The following is a 23,676-nucleotide window of genomic DNA, read 5'->3' on the forward strand; positions in this document are numbered from 1 at the left end:
AAGTCATAATTAATATATAAATATATTATTTAGTGAATTACATTTTTAAATATTAATAGATAACAAAAGAGATAAAAACTCAAGTTGATATGAAATTAAAAGACATAATTATGAGCAAAACAGTTGAAATTATGAATGAAAAAGTTCATAAATATGAGATAAAAAGTCATAACTATGTGATAAATAGTGGATTATAAAAGATAAATTGTTGAAATTATGAGATAAATGTCAACTATGTGATAAAAATCCATAATTATAAGGTAAAAAGTAGAAATTATGAGATTTAACTGCAACCTTGTATTTTAAGTTATGACTTTTAATCTCATAATGACTTTTTTCATAATCATGACTTACCATGAGAATTTTTGTTTTATCAAAACAAAGTTTTAATCATTTTTTCTCTTTAGCTGGCAGAACTGGGCTTCCATACTTTACAGTCCCCTTTTTTAAAAATAGTAAATTAGTCTGAATTTGAATAATTGTTTGACGTGTTTTCTCAACTACAATTGCAGAAGTTAAAGCAGACCTGTGTGTGTTCATGTGTTCGTGTGTTTGATCGCTCTCAGTGGCACGGGCCCCATTTTGTTCTCTTTCAGCCTGACATGTTGAGCAGCGGTCGACCTGGGGCGGTCAACAATAAGAGCAGGATGTCTGGAATCAAGTCCCCCCTCCCAACTCCTAACACACACACACACACACACACACACACACACACACACACACAGAGGAATTTAATGTGACAATAGGAAACGCAATGAAGAGCACAGACAATACAGACGGGGTCACAGAGACATGTTTGGGTGTCCGAATCGGATCAAGGCGCTGGACGAACGGATGTTTTGCGGATTTCTTTCAGACGTTTCCCTCCTCGACGCACATCAGGTGAAACTCAGGAGCCTCTGACTGATCATCTGTGCTGCTTAATTAACGTGATAATGCTCAACTTCTTGTCTTGTGAATGGAAGCAGTCTCCATTCATTCACAGGAATAACAACAGCTCATTAAGATAAAGTCAGATTCTGCAGATGAGGCTGACTGATGGGCCACATGAGTGACGGGGGCCCCGGGGCCGTCACAGCAGCACCTTGAGAGGGGCGGGAGGGGAAACGCTGAAAGGCGGCGCCATCTCGGCTAACCTACATGCTCTCGGGCCTGTGACAGCGAGGGGGCGGCCATTAGTGGCTCTTGTTTTTCAGATCAAATTGAAATGTTTAATCCGTACTAAAGGTGCTGGTTGTGCGCTGGCGTCACAGAGGAGCTCCTCTCCTCACATGGCCTGTGGAGCATGACTTCATCGGCGGCGGTGGTGGCCTTGTTTTGGGAGTGCCATCCTTCTCCTCCTCTCCAACAACAATAATGACCGGCTGGAGCAGCAGGGGCTGCATTAGCTGCTGGGTTCAGAGGGCATCCGTCCCAAGGAGTTGGCCTGTTTTTGTTCCATCTGCGCCACTCCATTCTCAAGCTTTGTGCAGCTCAGTCAGGCCTGGGTGGGTAATTAAAAAGGCAAGAGCTCAAGTTGTGATCATTAGGGGCTTGTCCAGCAAAAAGACCCCGACACGTAAGGTCATGTACGCCCCTTCCGCTTTTCTTTTTTCCCTCCCGTCCCCCCACTCGCTCTCTTAATGTTGCTTTAAACATTGCTCAACATCCACAACGGCGCTGAAATGCTCGGTAAATATAAGCCACAAACACCTGCGAACACTGCCAACAAACATAAGCGGTACTGTTAACACTCACATTGGTCCCTTTTTTTTCCTGCCCTCGATGCTCCTCCTGACGCACATTCTCCATCTGCTGCTGACGCCTCGCACGCTCTACTTGGTACTTTTTATCTCTTAGCCGCCCTAACACTTGATTTCTCCCACTCCGGCTATTGGAAAAACATTTTTTTTGTCTGTGTGTGTCTGTGTGTGTGTGTGTGTGTGTCGTCCCCCTCCTCTGTTCCTCTTTCTCCATCCTTCGCTCTTGACTGCTTCTCTTCTTCGTCTAGGGCCCTCGAAGTCTCTCTGTGGTCCTTTCAGGGGTTTTGTTTTTTTGCTCACTGAGACATTAAAGGTGCACTATGTAGTTTTAGGGAGGAAATTTCAATCAGAAGGGACTGATGTTTTTATGCCCAAACAAACAAAATAAACAAACTCTCTTTGTTTTCACAACTGAATAAACAAACTGACCTTAAAGGACAACACAGTTTCATACTGTTTGACTTTGTTTATATGTGGCGGACCCTGCCACCTTTCTAGCTTCAAACAGTGTTCTGGGACCTTATTTTCCTCTGAGAACAGCTTGTTTATTCACTTATGGAAAGAATAAACATTTCTGAGTTTGTATTTTTACCTCATTAATATTGTAAATATTAAAATTCTGAGTTTGGATTTCTTCCTGAAAACTACATAATGCCCCTTTAAGTAAAAGCCTCCATTTGTACCAGACATGAGCTCCTCTACTTTCCTGCAAAACACACTCAATGTATTCGCTTTCCGAAGCGATATTTTTTTATTGCTGTAACTTGATTTGAAAGGAATGGGAGGCACTGAAGAAAAACATCTTTCCCCCTCCAGACTGCACTCATTAGTGTTGCTTTTCTCGTGGCCAGACATTTTCATTTTATTTGCCAATCAGACCCAGTCCAAACATGAATCACTCTTTAGATTTCATCACAGCCGACCCTTCGTCCTCCTCTCACAAAGGCTGGCTCTTTGAGAGAGTTAAAGCAAGTGCCTTGCTTAAGGGCATTTCCAATGCATGACCTCTTTTTGGCCTCTCCTCTTCCACACACACACACACACACACTCCTTCCTCTGACAACACTCCTCGGGCACTGACTCGGTGGCTTTTAAGATGCAGGACAAACATGATCTTAAAGTCGGCGCTCCGCGGGTCAACGTATAGAGCGGAGCAAGAATGTTTGTGAACTAATCCGCTCCATCTTATCTCAGTTCATCTTTAAACTCATACAGGAATTTAACTTGTATTCGATCGGAATCTATCAATATTTGCATCTCTGATTGATAATTTTTCATCTCCGAGGGTGAAACAGCGTTATCGAGAAGCGTTTGTGATGTTGAATGAGCCATTTGTCAGCCGTGTGGCCTCCGCAGGTCAGCCCTCTCCCTCAGGGCAGTACCTGATACCTGGCAGATTTTATCCACCACCGTGTGTGTGTGTGTGTGTGTGTGTGTGTGCAGTGTTGATTGTGTGTGTGCTTTGAAAGGTGCGTTTTTCTTGATGTCTTCCAGTCAATAGTAGCTTCCTGCCTCCAGGGCCTGTGTGTTGTTTAATAAGCTGGTCGGACACAGGGCACCTGTGTTTCCTCCTTCCGACACAGAAACAACCTCTGTTTGACCACTTTGCTCTGTTTGACTGGCACATTTGTTCCAGGTGCATTGTGGTTAAAGGTGGAGGAGATTCGATAGCTTCTTGAAATTTGAGGAAGGTGTTGTTATTTGAAGTCCGCTCAGGTGTTCGGAGGCCTTTTATCTGGCTACAATGTCCTTTATGTCAACATTTGGTATCTGAATATCTCAAAAACTATTCAATGGATTGCAGTGAAGGTTTTTACACACGTTCATGGCGCCCGGAAGATGAACCCTTACGAGTTTCTTGATCCTATGACATTTCATCTAGCACCTTTTAGTTACCAAGTGAAAAGTCTCAAAATTTACTGGTTGCACTGGCACAAACCCTTGTTGGGTCGTTCACGGATCCCAGAGGATGAACTGTAATGACTTTAGTGATCCCCTGACTTTACCTCCAACATCACCATGGCGCCAATGCTTGTGATTTTTAGTGAAATGTCTTGACAGCTATAGGGTGTTTAGTTTGGAAGTTCATTTTTGACCTTTTGAACAGGTTTTTGCCTATGTTTTCAACCAAAGCTGCTGTTTTTCCACTTAGGAACGTCACAAAATGTGGTTTGGTGTATTGAACACCTGCATTCTTTCTATTGGCCAGCAGGGGGGCGACCACATTAGTCTGATTGCATGTGAGCTTATGAGAAAATAACCTACTTCTAACTTGATATAGTATGTCAGTTCACCAACCCAATCACCGCAAAAAACTAAGGATATGTTGCAACTTTACTTTTCTTTAGGTCCAGTTTCAAAGGTCATACTGTGCTTGTAGTCTGGTTAGGTTTAGGGCACAAAAACAACTTGGTTAGAGTTAGGAAGAGATCATGTTTTGGCTTAAAATACCTGCTTTGGTTGCCACGAACACTGCTGTAGACGTCTCTGCTTCTTGTCAAAAATATCCGTTCGACACTGTTGGAAGTTTTGCGGAGGTTTCTCTGTTAGCACACTTACAAATTTTGAAACGCAGTCTCGAACTGTGGTCGCTGGCTTGGTAGCCTTGTTGCCTAACTCCACTACAATAATGTTTATGTATTAAAGGACAGATATCTACTGAAGTTAGCATGCTAACTGGCTTGCCCTGGCTCATTCCAGCCCCATGCCCCTGTGCTAGAGGCATAAACGCAAACACCCGCTTGGTCCCCACGCTCCAAGTTTGAACTGCTAGCTGCACGGCTAATTGAGCTAACTAGCTAAGGGGAGCTACAGTTAGCGGTTACTTTGGTGCAAGGTATCCACTATTTGTTCAGAGCATGATTCTGAGGTGGCCAGCTCTTACACACTGCATCTTGTCAGGTCAAACCCGTGTTGAACACTGGTTGTTGAATTTGTCGGTATTGGAAATTTACAAAAGTTGTCGGACACAAGTCAGACAATTCAAACGTCAGAAAGGTACGTAGGGGAGACACAAACAAACCCCTTTAGTCTTTATCTAAGTATATGAGGTGTAAGCGGAATAAGAACCTCATACTATCAAAGGGCTGCAACGAAAAGGAGGACGTTTTGAACGACAATGAATAAACAAGGTGATGGGTTCACCCACACAATGTGGGTTCCTCGAGGGCCACAGAGTGCCTGAGCCGGGCGGGGCCCACATGGCAGCGCTGCCATTCACAGTTTAAAACAACAGCGTGTCCTGCAGCTCATTTGGACGGATGAATTCTGTCAGCCTACATAATACTTATTTGCCGGGCTGAATTGGTTGGCCAGTGTCTCGGGCCCAGAGATAAGTGGAGAACTTTCCAGATGACTGGCGCAGGACAACCCCGACCCGTCATCCCACTGATTGCCACACACTCCTCTGCTGCCTTTTTGGCAGCGATTTCTCCAGGGGCCCCATTCTGTCTTTGAGTTTGTCCCCATAATGGTAATGGGACACATGCCTTCTCCTCACACACACCCGCTGTTATATCACACAAACACACACTTTTAGATACACATTCTGTCTCTCTATCTCTCTCACACACACACACACACACACACACACACACACACACACACACGGACTCCCAGTGTTGGTATGGCTGTGTGTTAAATGTAGTAAGTCCCAGTCGCCCCGTCCTGCCAGCTTTGTCTGCCCTCAGCTGTTCCGGCCCGGTGCCTGTATTGTGCTGCCGGGCTCATTACCAGACCAGAAGCACTGTGGCCCGAAACCTTCTCGCTAATAGGCCCAGAGAGAGACAGAGAGGAGTTATTTCTGCTGTGGCTTGTGTGTAGCAGTATAATGTTTTGTTTTTTGGCAGAGGGACGGTTAATGTTTAACGTTTGCTGCCGTTACTTCTCTGGCCTGCCGTCAGCTGGCTGAGGAATTTGAAATTGGGTTCAGTTTGAAGCACATTGAAAGCTTGAAAGCTCCTCTGTATGTATGAGTGTATATGGATGTGTGTGTTTCTGCATGCCTGAGCAGGGAACTGGAAAGAAATGAGTGTCCAGGCAGTTGATGGGCTGTCTGGAGTGGGCCAGGCCACTTGAACAACAATGGGATGAAGTGCAGCTATTGTTTAAAGTTTACAGGGCGGTGCGTACAGCAGTGATACAAAGTGTAAGAGGTGAGTCGGAGAGATGGTGAAATGTGAGGAGGGCGAAGGCTCGGACAGACAGAGAGAAAGAGAGGCGCATACTGTAAACAGAGAGACGTCAGGGCTGATCTTCATCAGGAGGCAGATAACGCTCTGACTGAACTGATATTGAGGACTTTAAGTGTCTCAGAATGCAGACAAAAGCCTTCATAAAGTCTCAGTCAAGAGTTATGTAATTGGGTTTGAGGGGATCTTTAAAGAGGAATTAGGACATGAACCACACAGACGTTTGTGAACTGATAATAGGTGCAGAGGCTGAAGTGGTCTAATGAGACTAAACTGCAGCCGTCACTTAAGAGGCCAAGAAAAATCCACAAAGCTCCGAAACTGAAGCAGGTTCAAGCACACATTTGTTTGTCCAGCTGCAAAAAAAAAAAAGATCGAGATTCAAAAACAAAACCTGTTAAAAGTGATTGCTCTCTCCTTGTCTGAGGTGAGGTTTTCTCAGATGAGTGCACATTTTCTTTTACTTCTATTGTTTTATAAACAAAAAAATACAACTCAAATCAAAGACCAAATAAACAAATACAAGAAAAACATCTCTGATCATAAAGAATAATTGTCAAACATTGGTATATTTTTACCTGTGTGAATAGTTTTTACATAATTTACAGTTCATCCGTAATATATTTATTATTACTACATTGCGTATCTACAATTTCATGACAAGTGAGCAACTCCAGCTGCTGAAGAAGACTGTGTGTCATGATCGAAAGCTCCAGAACAGCTCCAGAATGGACTAGCAGTATATGCTAAACAATACTGTAATATTCACGATATTAAAAATGAATAAATATAAATATCAATAAATTGATATTGTGTTAATAATACACGTGATAATATCGCTTGGCCGTGTGCATCTTTTGTCTGTGAGTTCATCTGGTCGCCTTTTAACTCATAAACAAGCGGTGTAGTTCTTTCTGTACACTTTTTGTTATTTGCGAGAAAAGAGACAAAACACAGAGTAAACAAAATTAACGATGGATCCATATCTGTCTATATATCGCGATAATACCGTGAATTTGTTCGGCTTCGATAATCGTGTCGTGAAAATAAAAAATTGTGACAGCCATGATTCATTTTATGAATCCATGAGCTAACTGATAAACTGCAGTCAAATGAATGTGTTGCATGAAACAGATGACACTTACACTTACTTACACTTTTTATTGTTGTTGGCTTACTTTTATTGACCATGCAGATGCAGGGCACCTCTGTAAAAGTCTAAATAAAGGTGTCTATACACATGTTTATCTTTGACAATGTGAATACTTTTTGAATATTATTTATGTAGAGATAATTTTGGTTTCTCTCTCTCACTTATATTTATGTAATTATTTTGATTTGAACTATAAAATCAATAAAAGTCTTGACTCATACAAGATTATGCTCTGCTAACAGGTATCACTACCACATGCTCCTCCTCCTCCTCTCCCTCCTCTTATTCTCCCACCTCCTCCTCCTCCTCTTCCTCCTCCTCTCCCTCCTCCTCCTCCTCCTCCATCATCCCCGCGCCGTCCCACGCGGCTGCGGCGGCACCAGGTGGGCCGCGGCAGCGCCGAACCGTGGCGTCGTTAACGCGCCGCAATTACGAGGCCACAAAGAGGGACGAAATAATTGCAAATAAAACTACATGATGCAGAAAATAAAAAAAGAAATTAAACAGATGCGCGTGTTTGCAGGATCATTGCTTTCGTCCTTTTAAAAACGCTGAGAGTTATAAAAAAAAAAAATGCAACATTTCAGGATATGAAGCTGAGTTGACGTGTAATAATAATAATAATAATAATAATAAATGTATGATTGGTTTTCAATAAGTAAAATCAGCACCATCCTTTTGAAAAAGACACCAGTGAGACCAGCAGTAAATTTGTCATGCTTTTAATTAAAATAATTCTTTAGAAATTCATTATTTACATCTGCAATAATATTAATAACAGTATAAGAAAAAATAGTCACAGTTCTTACCAAACATCAGAACATCAGCATGACAACAAACTCAATTTATTTGACGCAGAAACAAAAAAATGTATTTCAAGCCTTGTTGGTTTTAGTAGCCAAATCATCTTCATCATCAAATTGCATCACTTCCCCGTAAGTAATTCATCATTTACATTATGTACATATTGCTAGACAGATGCATTAATTGTCTTTGAGGGTGGCATGTGAGGGCAGGTGGCACCTTTTTTTTTCTTTTTTTAAGTCTACAGGAAAAGCTCTTTAAATCTGAATTTACAGGGACAATGAGTCAAAAATGCAAGCAGACACACATCAGGGGGAATGGATGGGCTTCGTGATGGAAAGCGTTGTAAACAAAAGCAGGCATAGTTCAGGAGGAAGGAGTTGCATATCCGTGTTCACTGGATCAGTGGTGTCATGTTGCATGATGTGCGAGAAAAGAAAGTCTTTGGCCAAAAAACAGCTGTGGAGACAACAGGAGGACGTGTGTGTGTGTGTGTGTGTGTGTGTGTGTGTGTGTGTGTGTGTGTGTGTGTAAACGTGCATGAGTCAGAGAAATAAATAACACATGAGTGGGTGTAGGTGCTGGTCCTTCAGCAGAGTCTCAAGTTCACACCCAGTTTTCAGCTGATGTAAAGCTCTCTCCCTCTCGCCCTCTCTGGGACTAGAGGTGGTCGTAGGCGGCTGCAGACGGTGGAGCTGTGCGGGAGGCCGAGCTGTAGTAGTAGGGCGAACCTGCGGGGGGAGACAACACAGATGGAGGGCGTTCAGGAAGTGCAAGGTGGTGGGTCAGACTTTCTTTATCCATCTTATCCCAGGTTTTCACAGCAGATGGTTACAGAGCGGCTTGGACTGTTTGTCCTGCGAGTGGATGAGTCTAAAGCCCCCCTCATGACTCTTAATGAGTGAGGAAGAAGATGATGAGGAGAGAAAAACAGGACTTTCTTTCTCTAAACAACACAAACACATGATTTACCTCCGTACTGCTGAGAAAGAGATTATGTAGGCTATAATTCACCAGTGAGTTAATCGTCTGCACCATCAGAGCAAAAACAGGCTGATATGCCGCTTCTTTTTTACTTTTTAAAAAAAATAATTAATGTACAATTTGCTGTGTGATCTTGCAATGATTATCTCAGAGTGCCAGACACATATCTGCCGTCTGTCCCCAGCGTCAGGGACTGTTGGGACACTTATTTTGAAGGTTTCCTCTTGATCTACTGTGACTTGGACTGTGAAGATAAAGATTTATGAACAGCTGCTTTCCTGTTTCCTGGAACAGTCTGTAAAAACAATTTAAATTCATGCATCTGATAGGGCTGCCGCTAACGATTATTTGTTGTTGTTGGATTTTCTCGGTTAATCGAAGTTGTTTGGTTTATAAAGTGTCATAAAATGGTGAAAAATGTCGATCAGTGTTTTTAAAAAAAGGCCCAAGGTAACATCTTCACTTGTCTCGATTTGTCCACAACTCAAATATATTCAGTTTGCTGTCATAGAGGAGGAAAGAAACCAGAAAAAAGAAGCAGAAATCAGAGAATTTGTGCTACTTTTTCTTGAAAAATTACTATTTTAATTGATAATTGTAATAATGATGCCTTGACAATATTACTTAAGAGACCAAGATGGAGCAGTGTAAGTGAAATGTTTGTCAGTTGTGGAGACTGAAGTACAGTTGTGTGTATCTCATCTTTTAAACCATGATAAGTGATTCATTGCTGATCGTCTCCTTTCTTTGTTTATTTGAGCCTTTTTAGTATCATAATCTTCTGTTGTCTGATTTCATATGTTTTTGTTGTTAAAGAGGTTTCCAACTTTAATGGGACTTTTCCTGATGAAATAAAAGTTTAAATTCAAATTCAGATTCAAAAAAAGCTTTACTGCCATGAATGTTTAAGCTACACATTATTGAATGATTACATTTTATGCAAGAAACCTAAATAGATGAAGAGAAAACATTTTAAACTCACAGAAACATCTAGTGTGTCTTGTTTCTCTTAGTTTATGACAATACTCAACGTATTTTGCAGCTAATTGACTTTGTCTGACTCCACTTCCCACACTGATTAAAACTTCACTGAAATCCTTGTATTTCTTATTATAGTAAGAAGGTGACAAAGTGAACAGTCTGTTCTGCCTGTGACGACCTGTTCTTATGGTTCACTAAGTGAAATAAATAGATATAACAAACGTGTGAAATAATGTGGAGCCTAAAGTCTAAATAATCTGTAAAGTGAACAACACCCTCGACTGGTAAGGAAAACATCCCCCCAAAATAACACGGAAAAACACGGAAGAAACCTCAGGACGAACCACAGAGGACAGATTTATTTGTTTGTCTGTTTGTTGGTTGGTTTGTCAGCAGGATTACACAAAAACTACTGAACTGATGTCCACCAAACTTGGACAGAGGATGCGTCTTGGCCCAGAATAGACCTCATTAACATTTGGTGTGGATGCTGATAAACGGATGGATCCAGGAACATTTTTCTTGGTTGATTGCTTAAGTGGCTGATATCTGTGATTGAGTACAATCTGATGTGGAACCAAATAAAAATCAGTTTCAAGCAGATTTAAATATGTTATATTTGATACTGGATTAGGTTTGATTGAATTAAAGGGGACTGTTGGGCCTTGGCAGAGGTATGCGCTCTACTGAGTGCCATTCTAGTTGTTACTGTTTCCGTTTCCTGCCTCGGGACTATGGGTATAAATTAGCATTCTTGCTAAAATCAGGCGTGTTTACATGTTGCGTTTGTATACGGATGCATCGACTAAACAAAAACATAAATAAATAAACGTGATAATACGACTGAGGTCACTTCCTGCGGCCGTCGAGTTCAATTCTAGTCATGATGTAGAAGTAAATCTTATGAAAAAACCCTTTCAATGTCTAAATAATTTGTCTTTTATTTTGGAGGTCGGAGGTAATGTGCTCAGCAAAGTAAACAAACAACAGTGTGTCCTCACTCACCCAGTATGCTGGAGTTGGTGAACCTCCAGGCGTCGCTGTAGGAGGTGTAGGGTGAATGGCTGTAGGTCTGACCCGAGTAGTCTGCGCCTGCTGCCGGGGAAGAAAAAAAAAAACTTCATAAAACACTGAAGAGACATCGAGACAACGCTCTTTATTAAAAGACTGAGACGTCGCCACTAGCTCTACAGGGCGGTGTTGTTTGTGTGTGTGTGCCAGCTTGAGCTCAGCCTTAGCTCATAATTCACCAACAGTTAGTGCAGCCTGTAAACCATTAATCTGTGGTGCAGGTGGACGGCTGAGGGTAAAATCCCTCGGACCAGTGGTGCGTGGATGCAGCTAGCCTCTACGCCCTCTCCGGTGAACGCTCGGCCCCTCGCATCGCCCTCCGAAATGCCCTCCTCCTCCTCCTCTTCTCCAACCTGCACTTCCTGCTTCAGCCTCTCTGGCACTCCTCTTTCTTTCTCCTCTCTTTTTTTTAACATTCCAATATCTAATTGGTAATTATGTTGGCTGGAATGAATCCCTGAGCTCCCCACCTCCTCCTCCACCTCCTCCTCCTGTCCTAACCCCCCCTCCACCCCCCTTTCACTCAGTAATTGTGTAGCAACGCTTCCTCACAGCGAGCCCACCAGAAAAATAATAAATCAGACCCTCTCATTTCGCGCTTCGGAGGGCAGACTTCAAATAAAAAAAAAAAGGCACATCACACACAGACACACACACACACACACACTCTCTCTCTGTCTCTGGTCGTATGCAGGCATCCTGACGTAGACACACACACACACACACACAGTGAGACACGCACACCACAAAGACCTCCTCCTCTTCGCTCATACCCAGACTTTACACCCCCTCCGCCCACCCTGCATCTCCCTCCTGGGCCCCCTGGTTCCCATGGCGATGTGTGGTCAGAGGTGTCTGGGTGGAGGGGGTGTGGGCAGCAGGGCGGAACCCCCCAGCCTGCTCCCTGTACCCCCTGGGCCCGTGTGCATCCACGCACACACACACACACAGCGCATGTTCGCCACCCTGGCAAGACTACTCATCGACTCAGCCGTCTACAAGCCTCCACCCCTGCCTCTCTTTCTTCTCCTCTTTCTTCTACCTGTCGGGCTCATTTGCTTTTCATTTTCTGCCTCATCCTCAATTCGACTTTTAAACTGTGGGGGTGAAGACGAGCTTACCTGCGACCATGCCTGTGATAGCAGAGGTGGAGTATCCCGTCTGGGCCGGGGAGGGGATGTGAGGTGGGTAGCCTGGCAGGGTGGAGCTCACCATGTCACGCCCTAAAAACACACACACACACAACAAAATACACATCTTTAACATCAGGATGCTTTTGTTACAGTTACAAGATGTTCTGGTTTAAGGTTTGGTTTTGCTGCAGAGGAAATAAACAGAATTAGTCTGTTGTTGGGACATAAATTGCAACAACACGTTTTTTTTTTTAAAGGAAAAAAGCCCAAATTTACTAGTTTCAGCTACTCGGGTGTGAGTATTTGCTGGTTTGGTTTGGCTTGTTTAATTGTAAATTGACAGTTTTAGAGCTTTAGACTAACAAGATATCTGGGGAATGGTTTGGTTAACTAATTTTTGCAAGTATGCACCTCCCCAGTGTTTGTTTGTGGTGATAAACCAAAGTCATATATTCCAACTTCTGAATAAATAAAGGTAAAAAGGTGGCACACACACAGATCTTCAAGACAAAGTTGATTCATTTCAATTTCACCAGTTTCCCAGAGCCATGTCAACAAACATGCTAACGTTTCATCCCGGTGGCCCTCATCAGAGCATGGAGGGAAATGGAAGTTGTGTCATTTAAGTTCACTTCACTACAAATATATACACCACTGCATTTATACAGTATACAAGAGTTGGCAGGCGATTGGCTTGACCCTCAAAGACCTAGAACAATGTTTGGCGGGTTAAGTTTCGTTTTTCTAATTACAAAATATGTACTGAGACGTTTTAGACGTTTTTGTCAACATTTGTCCTTTCCTAAACAAGACAATTATAATAATATTATCCTCTGTGTTTTCAGTGAGAAGCAGCTGTAATATTTTAGATGTAGATGTGTCCAAAAAAGTTCAGAGAGTAAATAGGTTATTAAATCATAATAGAGGTAATCAAAGCAAGAGAAATATATTATCAATCAAACATTAGCAACAAAAGTAGCTTGGCTACAACCATTTTTCATTGGCCAAGAGCAAAAAACTACACGGGTTTCCTTGACAAATCAATGTTGCAGAATGGGATGGCGCACTCAGGTTCACTACGGAGCCCCTGAATGTCCAAACAAAGCAGGTGCGATGCCACTGAAAAAGCTGAGGAGCTCTGAGTTTTTAAAAAGATATGGATAAGATTAGAGGTTCAAAAGTTATCAAATAATTTAGAACAGTTGCCGTCAGCAGGTGTCTAGGTCACGTATATTTCTATTCTTGAAGACACGACAATGACTAAAACACTTTTTTAGCCAAAATGTTTGTTGACATGGCCAGAATAAACCAGTGAAATTGAGATGAGTCAACTTTATCCTGAAGATTCCACCATTTTCTGACAATTAATGGATCAAACAAATCAAATAATAAATCTACTAAACGGCAGATTAATCAACAATCAAAATAAACTTTAGTTGCAGCCTTGCACCGACTGCCCCTTACGAGAAGTCGCACAGCACAAATGAACATGAATGAGGTGGAGGCCAGCGTTACCTGACATGATAGACTGACTGCTGAACTGGCCGTACACAGGTGCATGATGGGAGAATGAGTTGAAGGCGTTGGGGTAATGGTTGGAGTTGCCGTAGCTGCTGCTGCTGCAGCTGACAGAAACGGGCTTCTGCAGCGCCTGCAGCTCCACGAACGCCAGGTTGGAGGCTGCCATGTTTGGGGAGGGGCTCGTGCTGGTCACTTCTGGGGACATTTCCTGTTTCAGACAGAGCGGCAGGGACTGTAGGGGCTCTGTGGTGGTGACGGCAGCCAGTGTGCAGGCGGGTGAGAGAATGGACACAAATGAGTGGAACTTAGAATGAGTGAAATGTCAGAAATAAACAAAAGAGTGAGTGGCTTCAGGACACTGGTGCACTGTTGTGTTATGGAGTCGGCAGGTCAAAGGGGAAGTCTCACCAGTCACCATGGTGTAGCTCTGGTGCGCCGTCAGATTCCGTCCAATGGCGGAGCTGGATGTTGAGAGGCTGGTCTTGGCCTCATCTAGGCTGCCATTGATGAGGGACAGCGGGTACAAAGTCTGGAGATGATGAACAGGGATTAGCTATTGGTGTACAGAGCAAATGTGCATGTGTGCAAGTCAGAAAAAGCAAAGACAGAATTTACATTTTTTTCAATTTATGAAAATCTAAATCTGAAAAGGAAAGAAAAAGAAGGAAACAAGACCAAGAAAAGTAAATCTAGCTCCCTATAAATGCTTCCTGAGAAGTGTTTCACTGCACGTCAAACATTAAACTTGTTTCTACCTGCTCTGTCTTGCTGCCGGAGGCCGGGCCGAATGAGTCCGGCGGATAGTGGTGACGATCAAACCCACAGTCCAGTTGTTGCGTGGCTGCGACAAAGTGATCCAGTCTCATCTGTTTCCTCGGGACGCCTCCGCTGCCCTGAGAGTCCACGCTGTGCCGGCAGCTCTCCTGATCGCCTGAGGAAGGAAGAAGAAGAAGATGGTGAGGGAAACGTGTGGTGAAACTGCAAATCATGTTGTTGTTTAAAGGTTTTTATTCCCACATTTGTTTGATGGCTCTTGGCCTGTTCTCCCTTGTGACAGAAAAAACATGTTCTCAATGAATTCCAAGTAACATAAAGGTCAAATAACTGCTCCAGAAACTAAACATTAACCTGACAAAAGTGCTAATATTTGGAAATTATTAGTTTCTTTCTCCAAAACTACACTTCTGATGGTCTTCCTTTGCTCCGCCACAATAAAACAAAATGATGCCAGTGTGAGGGGCCTCCTTCATTTGATCTAACTCTTACTGTCATCGTGGTTCCTCTTGCCTTCGGCGCTCGGCTGGGGGATCCCCAACAAGCCGCTGATGGAGTAGGTGGAGCCCAAAGAGTCTGACTGTGGAGACTCAGGAGGGGTGACTGCCGAACTGGGGACTGAGGGAAAGAGAGACGCATTTGAGACACAGAGCGGAAATGATACTGTACATCCCACGGTCAAGAGCTTAATCCTACACAACATCGAGGCACGTTCTTTAATCTTTAACCTCAATCCTTCACCATCACATGATCACGCTCAGCGATATGGACGGCGGTGTAGCCTCAATTAGACTTACTTAATGTTTGTCCTGGACTCAGGCCTTTTCCATCCAGAGGCAGATTGAACGGCTGCTGGACCTTTGTTCTAATTATTCTGGAACAAAAACAATAATTTCTATATTTAACACCAGCATATCAAAGAACATGTTCAGGAATATGCACTCTGCCTCCAGATATCTACATGCTGCTGAGCCCCAGTGGCGTATTTGCAGCTCTAACAGGATTTCATTCATAATTCAGTTTGTCACCTGTTAATGGAGCTCACGCTGGGCACCGTGTCGCCGTCACACACTCCCTCCGCCAGCAGCCTGTCTCTGATCTCCCAGGCGAACATGGTGGGATTCTGCCTTTTGTAGTCTGCGATTTTGTCGACGACTTTCGGGGTGGCCACTTTAGGCTTGGAGCCGCCGATAACACCGGGTTTGATGCTGCCTGTCTCGTAGTAACTGGAAGAAAGACGGAAGAGGAGTAGGATGAAGCAAGTGAAAGGTTCTGGCTTGGCTGTGAGACAAACACCAAAGTGTCTCGGGTAAGTAAACAGACTTTCAGAGGTCGAAGATCAGGATGATTAACAGTAACAGGAAGTTGAGTAAGGTGCTTGTGGACGCACTCACCGTCCCAGGATCTTGCTGACGCAGCCGTGGCTGACTCGGAGCTGCCGAGAGATGTCGCAGGGCCGGACCCCTTGGTGGGCCATGTCCACAATGCGTTGCCGGATCACCTCCGGAAGCGGGCGTCCATTAACAAACATTCCACCTAGTTGGTTAAGGCCCCCATGACCTGGGGGAGGAGGGGGGATGAACACTCATAAATGTCATGGAACCCGAGACATGCCAACGTCACGGCAAAACAATTTCAGAGGTCATATGCACACTTTCAAACTAATTTCACCAAAACACTTCAGTGTAGATCCTTAAAAAGCCGTCCCCAAGGTCAGAATTAGCTCTAACTTCATTGACAGCGGATACACACACATTATACCCCTGCACTGTTCAAACAAACACACTCTCTGAAGCGTGGACACACAAGCAACGAGTTTCTGTCGGTATAAAATTTATGTTTAAGTCATTAACTCGTTTAATGTTGCAAGTGATAATGAAAAAGTAGCTGTCAAGTTTAGCTGAGGAAACATTACAGTGTTACGTGTTGTAGCCTCAGGGTTATACAGAATATACACACAAGTACACAGACGAAAATTATTTCATTTTCTAAAGCAGAATATTAAGTTGTCCATGAAAACTGACAAGTCGCATTGATAAAGTGTAGCGAGGAGTGTAATGAAGTTTTACATCAAAAAGAGTCGAGGACACGGAGGAAAAACAAAGAAAAAAAGGCCGTGAGTATCAGTCAAGATTATTTAAAAAGAAGTGTTGAAGGGGATTTTACCAATAAAGTTGGGTTTATCTTAAGTCTTCGAAGACACTTTTTTATTTGGGTCTAAACTGTGAAATGGACTAAAAAATTACAACTTCTGAACCAGAAATCACACAATATATTAGATTGTTGCATTATTTAAACCCGAGTCAACCTAACAGCATCTTTCAATTTGATTATTGTTTTATTACTTACCACCTAATCAACACCTGTTTAACACCTGCTTATTCTCACCACTCTCATTCATACACCACTTATTTGTAACATGAGTCTCAGTGAAGGTGAGTGTTGAAATTAAAGAGACACACTCAGTTAAGAAAACAATCCTATTTGAACAAACCAACATACTGACATCAATTTAAAGTTAAGCAAAAATGAAGTGATTAAAACAAACATGGAAGCAGCCCACATAATTTTTTGCATGGTTTATCTTGAAACTGTCTTTTAATGTGTACGTTTTAATCTACTTTAAATCAAATTGTGTTGCGTCGTTTTTTTAAGAAACACATAAATCATGTTCATTGTTATTTTTGAACATTGAGGAATATATAAGAAGATTATGGTACACATTATAGGCCTGCTTTTTTGTTGTTGTAGGCTAAACATAAAACAGTTTTTACAATATAAGAAGTTACTTTAGTGTTCTTCATTTTTAGACATATCAATATTATTAATTACATTTAAATGCATATGAAGCTTGTCATTTATCATTGCCCGTGTCATGTCTGTTACATATATCAACGTGTTTGTAAATAATGTGTGAATAATAAAAAAATATATATATATAACAATATATTTGATTTTCATACATATACATATATTACAGTTGTAATATATTGCACGTGCAAAATAACCCAACAGGACCATAAAACACTGTTTTTCCCGGCAAACAGCAAAGCAGAAGAAACCAGCAGCCTCCCCTGTCTTCTCTACAGACTGCACGGTGGTGACTCTGCAAGAACACCACTGCTTTTAATTTAACCCATTGAGACGCTTCTCTTTCTCAGCCTTTTCCCAGCTTTCATTTCCACATCAAACAGCCGGACGAGGCCGATGAAGGGAGGAAGGGAGGGAGGGAGGGAGGAGAGGAGGAGAGGGGAGTAGAGGAGGAGAGAGGAGGGGAGAGGAGGGAGGGGGGGAGCCTCTATTAACGCTGCCAGCGGAGTGTGGAAAAAAATCTCCCCGCCAAGCTTCATCAACCTGCAGGATATTAAAGCGGAGCAGACCCGGAGGGGGGGCGCGGCGGGTGCGCGCACGTGCACGCGCGGGGTGCACGGACGCCGCGTGTGCACGACGAAAAAAAATCACACAAAAAGCTTGATTTAATCCCGAAAACTATAGATAGATAGATAGATAGATAGATAGATGGGAGTCGTTAGCCTCCTGCTGCTCCATGATTGACCCAGCTGAAGTGTCTCTGACCAGGGGACGATTGTTTCTAAATTTATATTTGACAGCTTTAAGTGTCATCCAATTAACGTCCTTAATATCCCGCACAGCAACCAGAGGGAAACCACAATTCACTCCGTCAAGAGTCAACAATGAGCGGACAGGACACCTCTCTGCATCCCATAGGCCTCCAACACTGCCCTTAAAAGTGCAAGTGCATGATTCAATCCTACACAACTTTATTTCAAATTAAGTTAGAGGTTTAAAATAAAGACTAACATTCAACTTTAAGTCCTCCTGGCAACATGTTAACGTTTATTAAATGGGCTATAACACACTGTAATGTAGTTAGAAGAAGGTGTTTATTATTGTACAGTATTTGTTTATAACTTCTCCTGTGAGGACATGTTTCTATTATTGCAACTCTACTATATTGTCATTTGTTATATATTTACATACCGGTCTTAACTCCGTGGTAACACTTCATAATAACCATCAATAAAAAATAAATGGTACATTTATGTTGAATTGAACTTGAGTTAATTTCACTGTTAACAAACAATGAAATGCTTTAAAAAAACAAATGTATTGAGCAATTGCTTTTAAACCTTTGTAAATGTTTTTTAAATGCCTGCACAATTGCCTAATACATAGTTTATTAACAGTGAAATAACTGTTGCCTAAAGTTTAATTTATCATGTATTAATGGTATTTATTAAATGGAGAATAAAATAATAAAATTGAATATATAATAAAGGATGATATAGTAAAACTAAACAAAACTATAATGGTAACGCTTTGTAATAACCATCCAAAAATGGTCGATTTATAGTAAATAAACTTAAGTTAATAGTTAGTTGACTGTTAATAAACAGTGAAATGCTTTATAAACCATTTATAAAGAAAATGTAAAGGTTAATTAGTTACCATCCAAATAATGTTTATAGATGAGCCAAAAATTATAGTATTTACAAAATGTTATAAACATCTGCAATCTTACACGAACAATAACTTAATACATGTTAATAACAGTTGAATAACTATTAACTAATGTTTAATTATCTATATCATACTATTTACCATTTGTTACTGTTATTTTATAAAGTGTTACCATTATAGTTGTTGACAAATACATTAATACACTAATACATGTTTGTATAATGCTTTTGAATACTAAATTATTAGGGGCTATTTTTTTCCAAATTAAAGCCACACATAAATAAAAAACAACTGACAAAGTTAAACACACTGTCATTCACAGTGACTTTGTGATCAACTTGCTTAGTTGTGTTTATTTCAGACTCTCTTTTATTAATGTGTTTTATTTAATGTCTGGTTTGATGCTGCAGTTCCTTTAATCCAGGACAAATTTCTCCCACACAAGAGACAATAAAGTAAGCTTAACCTTAACTAGGGGGAATAAAGACTCGTCTTAATAAAGACTTTTATTTTTACTTCCTGTTAATGACAGGAAATGTACAGCTGAACAGGAGAAGAGTCTGAGCGCTCAGCTTGTCTTGTGTGTATTTACCTCTTCCAGTGTTGCTGGACATATCCCTGAGTTTTTGGTCGGTGCTCCTCCAGCTGAACGTGACGCTCTCCTCCTCCACGCTGTCCCAGTTAAAGTGTTTTTACTCCCAGTCCTGCCACGTCTGGCATGAGTGTGCTCCTGAGTGCACTGTGGACCGCACGCTGCAGGAGAACAGTGCTGTATGAAACTGGCTGGTTGTCTTATGTGACGCCTCAGAGCTCGTACAGAACAAACACTCAGCTGGTGTTCACAGTGGCTCTGCAGATACTGAATATTGTCTTCAAATCAGCTGTACATGTACTGTTTTTCAAGTTGAGACTAAAAAATACTATGATTTAATCATCAGTATTTGCAAAACAGGAAAGATTTTCTTCCCCTTCGGGCCAACACAGATGGCTGCTCCTGTTATACATAAAATTTGCCTTCATTAACCAGCTTTGTAATTAGGATTGACTGGTCTCATTAATCACTTTACAATTATTAGACCCAGAAATTGTGTTTTTATTTTGGTATGTTTGGAAAGTATGATGATGTAAAGTAAATTTGGTGTAAGTGGGAAAAGTTTGAGAAGAGAGATTCGCTTTTCAGGACTGTGTTTAAAACACAGACTGTTTTACCTTTTGGACAAAAATCTGTATTAAACCAAAATGGAGGAAAACCTGATTCAAATAACGTGAGCGCACTCACTACAATGTGAAGTGAAACATGAATTAAAGGACTTTTCTTAAAGATATATATCATCTGGCTGATTTGTTGGACACAAATGAATTTAAAAAAAGACAAAAGAAGCGATACAGATGGAGGTAAAAGAGACAAATGACTAAACTCTTAACTAAAAGATGTTAAATCTGCAGCAGTTGTTCTGGTCCATATGTACAAAGTCTTGTTTACAGGCTCCATCTGCTCAGCTGCTGGGTGAGCTTCACAGCAATAAGAGAAAAACATTGTGTGATATATTAAGTGAAATAAGACAGCGGCAGCACCCTCAAACTCAGATATGGGACTACAATTATTGGGTTTAGAGGACACAAGTGGACAAGAATCACACAAAAGTGATTAATTTTAGTGTGTGGAGCTGTCACACTGTCATTTAATCTGTCAGGTGTTGTCACGTCCTGCTGGGTGGACACTTTAAAATTAACCAAATAATTAGCGGCCTGTCACAGACTGTAGCTATCTGTTGGATGTGATGATTGATGACGCAAGTTAAGTGTTTCATCCAAACCTATGTTGGTTTAATAACATTTAAATACTGTTGCCACCAGAAAAAAACAAAGCCCACTGTGCATAACCAACCTTATTTAACTTTGCCTTTTGATGTTTGTGTGTGGCATAATTTGAGTGGCACTGATATATTTATTTAAAAATGTGGTGTGACATAAAATTTAGTTCAAACTTTGTCTTTCTTTTTTTAAAAAAAAAATATGTGTGTAGTTAATTTAGTACAGCTGTTTACAAGTTGTCTCCAAAAACCTGAATGTTTGAATTTCAAATCTCCAGTGGCATACTACAAAATAAAAGCACCTGGTTAGAGTCATAATTGAATTGGAATTAAAATGCTTTAAATCCTTAATTGTGTGGGTTTAAAAAAATGCATGTATTATATATGTGTTTGCGTATATATATATTTAAGTAACTATATATGTTAATTATTATATATAAAGAAGTTTAAACAAAAGTTTATTTCGTTATGCACCCTGTGTTGTATAATAAACAAAATTACCTTGAACCTTAAAATAAAATAAAGAGATGATATTGTGATTACAGAACAATATAATTCTCAATAATTATTTAATCACCACTGATTGCGATGATTTCTTGGACATAAACAATGGATTTAAAACAAAGAAACTTATTCCTCGATTTTTATATGTAACTTTGTGTCTCCTGCTCAGTCTAGTGTAACTATGTGGCCTTTATATTGTTAATATAAGTCAAGTAAAAACTGTTTTAACTGGTTGTTGCTCTTAATATTGTCCTGGTTCTGTGATTTTTTTGCATTTTGTCTTACAGATATTTTTAAGTTTATTTCCAACCATTACACCTCATATTTACCGCCTGTCATTTTATCTTTTAAAGTGACTTTTAAAGAATCATTTCAATCGCTTTTGTGTTTGTTTTCTATATGACAGCTTCCGTTTTAATTGTAAAGGTGGATTATTTAATCTATCTTTGTATTCATCATGTCGCGCAGTTTCTTGTAAAGACAGAGGTTAACGACTGGGTTGCTAAATATTCATTTTCGCATTAAAGTAACTTCATTTTCTTTAGTTTCTTGTTATGTTGCAGAGTTTAACTTGCCTACAGGAGACGAGGGGACACACGACTTGCATGACACACAGCATGCAGCCTATAAACAGCCTCTAATATCGGGCCCGAGCACTGACATTCATTTTTTTTCGGACCACCTATGAAGCTGAAAACACAACCTGCGATTTACTCTTGAAAAATTCACCACACATGTCCAACTCTCTGTGAGCCTGTGATCTGAGTGATGGTTGCTCTTCAAAAAAACCAAAACTTTCCGCTTAACTGGACACATCTTTGACCTCCTCCTTATAATAAACTACTCTTATTATTATAATACCTCATATTTCAGTGTATCACCGGATCAGAGCGACATAAAGCCTCCAGAGTGTTTTACAGGCTGATTTAAGTCTCCTGTGTTTCGTTTCCAGGCTCGACTGCGGATCACTTATCGCTCCCGATATTCACACACAAGTAGAAAACGATGATTTAAGAGGAGATCTTACCTTTCAGCTCCAAAAACACAAAACGTCCCCGCGCAGATATTCTGATATTATCCAAATGACGGGACCCTGCTGCTGTGACACGGTGCTGTCTGTCTGTCTCTGTCTCCCTATGTGTGTGTGTCTGCGTGTGTCCGCTGTTGTCTTGTGTTGTGTTGGGCGCTGCCGACACTCCAGCCAGGTTTTATCCAACCGGGGCTGCGCACGGGACGGAGCCCTGCAGCCATTGGAGGAGGAGGAGGAGGGAGAGGAAGGAGGGGGCGTGGCTTGACGGATAACCGGAGCCTGTGCGTTTTCACCGGGAGACTGTACGGAAACACTTGTCAAGAGGAGACGGCTTGTTTCCATTCACCTCCAGCGACAGCGACGCTTTAATTAGACTGTACAGACGCACAATTTAGTGGCTGATTTCATGCGAGCCGCCACAGCTTCTCCCCCGACAGGTACACTGCACACCTGACCTGAGGAGCAGGCCGGAAACTCAGCGTAAAGGACAAGTTAGGAAAAAGGAAAATAAAAGTAGATCAGTAAGCAATCCAAACCTTCAGTCCTATGCATCTAAAAGTGATTTTTTCCCCCTTATAAATCTCTATATAATTTCTTTTTATATTTACTTAGATGGAAATAAAGAAAAACAACACTTTATCCAACATAATAATCAGGTTTCCTTCATTGTCTGTGCCCTGAAATGTTCTCTTTTAGCTGTGTGGCCTATATTATCACATGTCTTTGTGTTTTTAATGCAGGTTAATACATTTTCTCCTCTTGTGTCTTTTACTCAGAACATCTGGAAACATGAAGGATCTCAAGTCAGGTGACCTTTTTTTAAATTTTTTTATTTTCAGGCCTTTTCTGGGTGCTCCAGAGGCGTCTATTTTTGTAAAAAATAGGACTGATTTAGAAGCTAATAACAGCCTTAAAAATAATAACTTAAAAATGGTTGGATCGCACTAGATTGAGGTTGTTCTCCAGCTTGTTTTTCTCATTTTTCCTTGGAAGTTAAATGAGATAAAAGCACCACAGAGGACGCGCCTTTCTAGCTTTATCCTCCAAATAAAAAGTAATAAAATAAACCCTCAAAACAATAAAAAATGAGCGTGTATCCCTCGTATTTTGTCCGAAAAAGTTGTTGAATCTCACTAAATTATAGAAGTTTTCTCCCTTGGCTTGACTCCCTGCACCCAGCTGCGTGAAACAGGGCTCCTACAGCTACGCGTGATGTCACACCAGGGTGTCAGGATCCCCCTGAGTTTAAAAACGCTGTTAATGTTGTTTCTCACGAGCCTGTAAAACAAACACAACACCTCTAATGGCAGACGACCGTGGCACCGTGTCGTCTGTCTGATTTAAAAAGCAGGTTGAGTCTTTCAAAACCATGTGGAGATTTGTCTTTAATTAGAGGAGCCTGTCCACTTCTTCTCCTGAGCGACAATGATGATTTTAAGTTAATTAAATTATTCATAGTCTTATAAATAGACTATTTACTCAGTTTATGGTTA

The 23,676-nt window shown here is 41.2% G+C and overlaps 1 protein-coding gene across 2 annotated transcripts; it reads right to left on the reverse strand.

The window, feature by feature from the left end:
- Positions 1 to 7,791: 7,791 nt before the first annotated feature.
- Positions 7,792 to 22,426, reverse strand: pax8 (paired box 8). Of its 2 annotated transcripts, none has more exons than XM_084382696.1 (12): positions 22,181 to 22,426; positions 19,428 to 19,588; positions 15,748 to 15,889; positions 15,382 to 15,579; positions 15,151 to 15,227; positions 14,846 to 14,971; positions 14,335 to 14,510; positions 13,988 to 14,108; positions 13,574 to 13,822; positions 12,047 to 12,148; positions 10,860 to 10,949; positions 7,792 to 8,620 (listed from the first exon to the last, which is right to left on the reverse strand). In XM_084382696.1, exons 2-12 carry the CDS (start codon positions 19,447 to 19,449, stop codon positions 8,550 to 8,552), a joined length of 1,374 nt encoding a protein of 457 aa, XP_084238822.1. In that variant the 5' UTR covers positions 19,450 to 19,588; positions 22,181 to 22,426; the 3' UTR covers positions 7,792 to 8,549. The 2 variants fall into 2 exon arrangements, with proteins under 2 accessions (XP_084238822.1, XP_084238821.1); XM_084382695.1 differs by having other exon boundaries at positions 15,748 to 15,913.
- Between the last annotated feature and the right edge of the window lie 1,250 nt (positions 22,427 to 23,676).

Source organism: Pagrus pagrus, assembly GCF_965226575.1.
Source record: "Pagrus pagrus genome assembly, chromosome: 19".
In the NCBI taxonomy this organism is placed as follows: Eukaryota; Metazoa; Chordata; class Actinopteri; order Spariformes; family Sparidae; genus Pagrus; species Pagrus pagrus.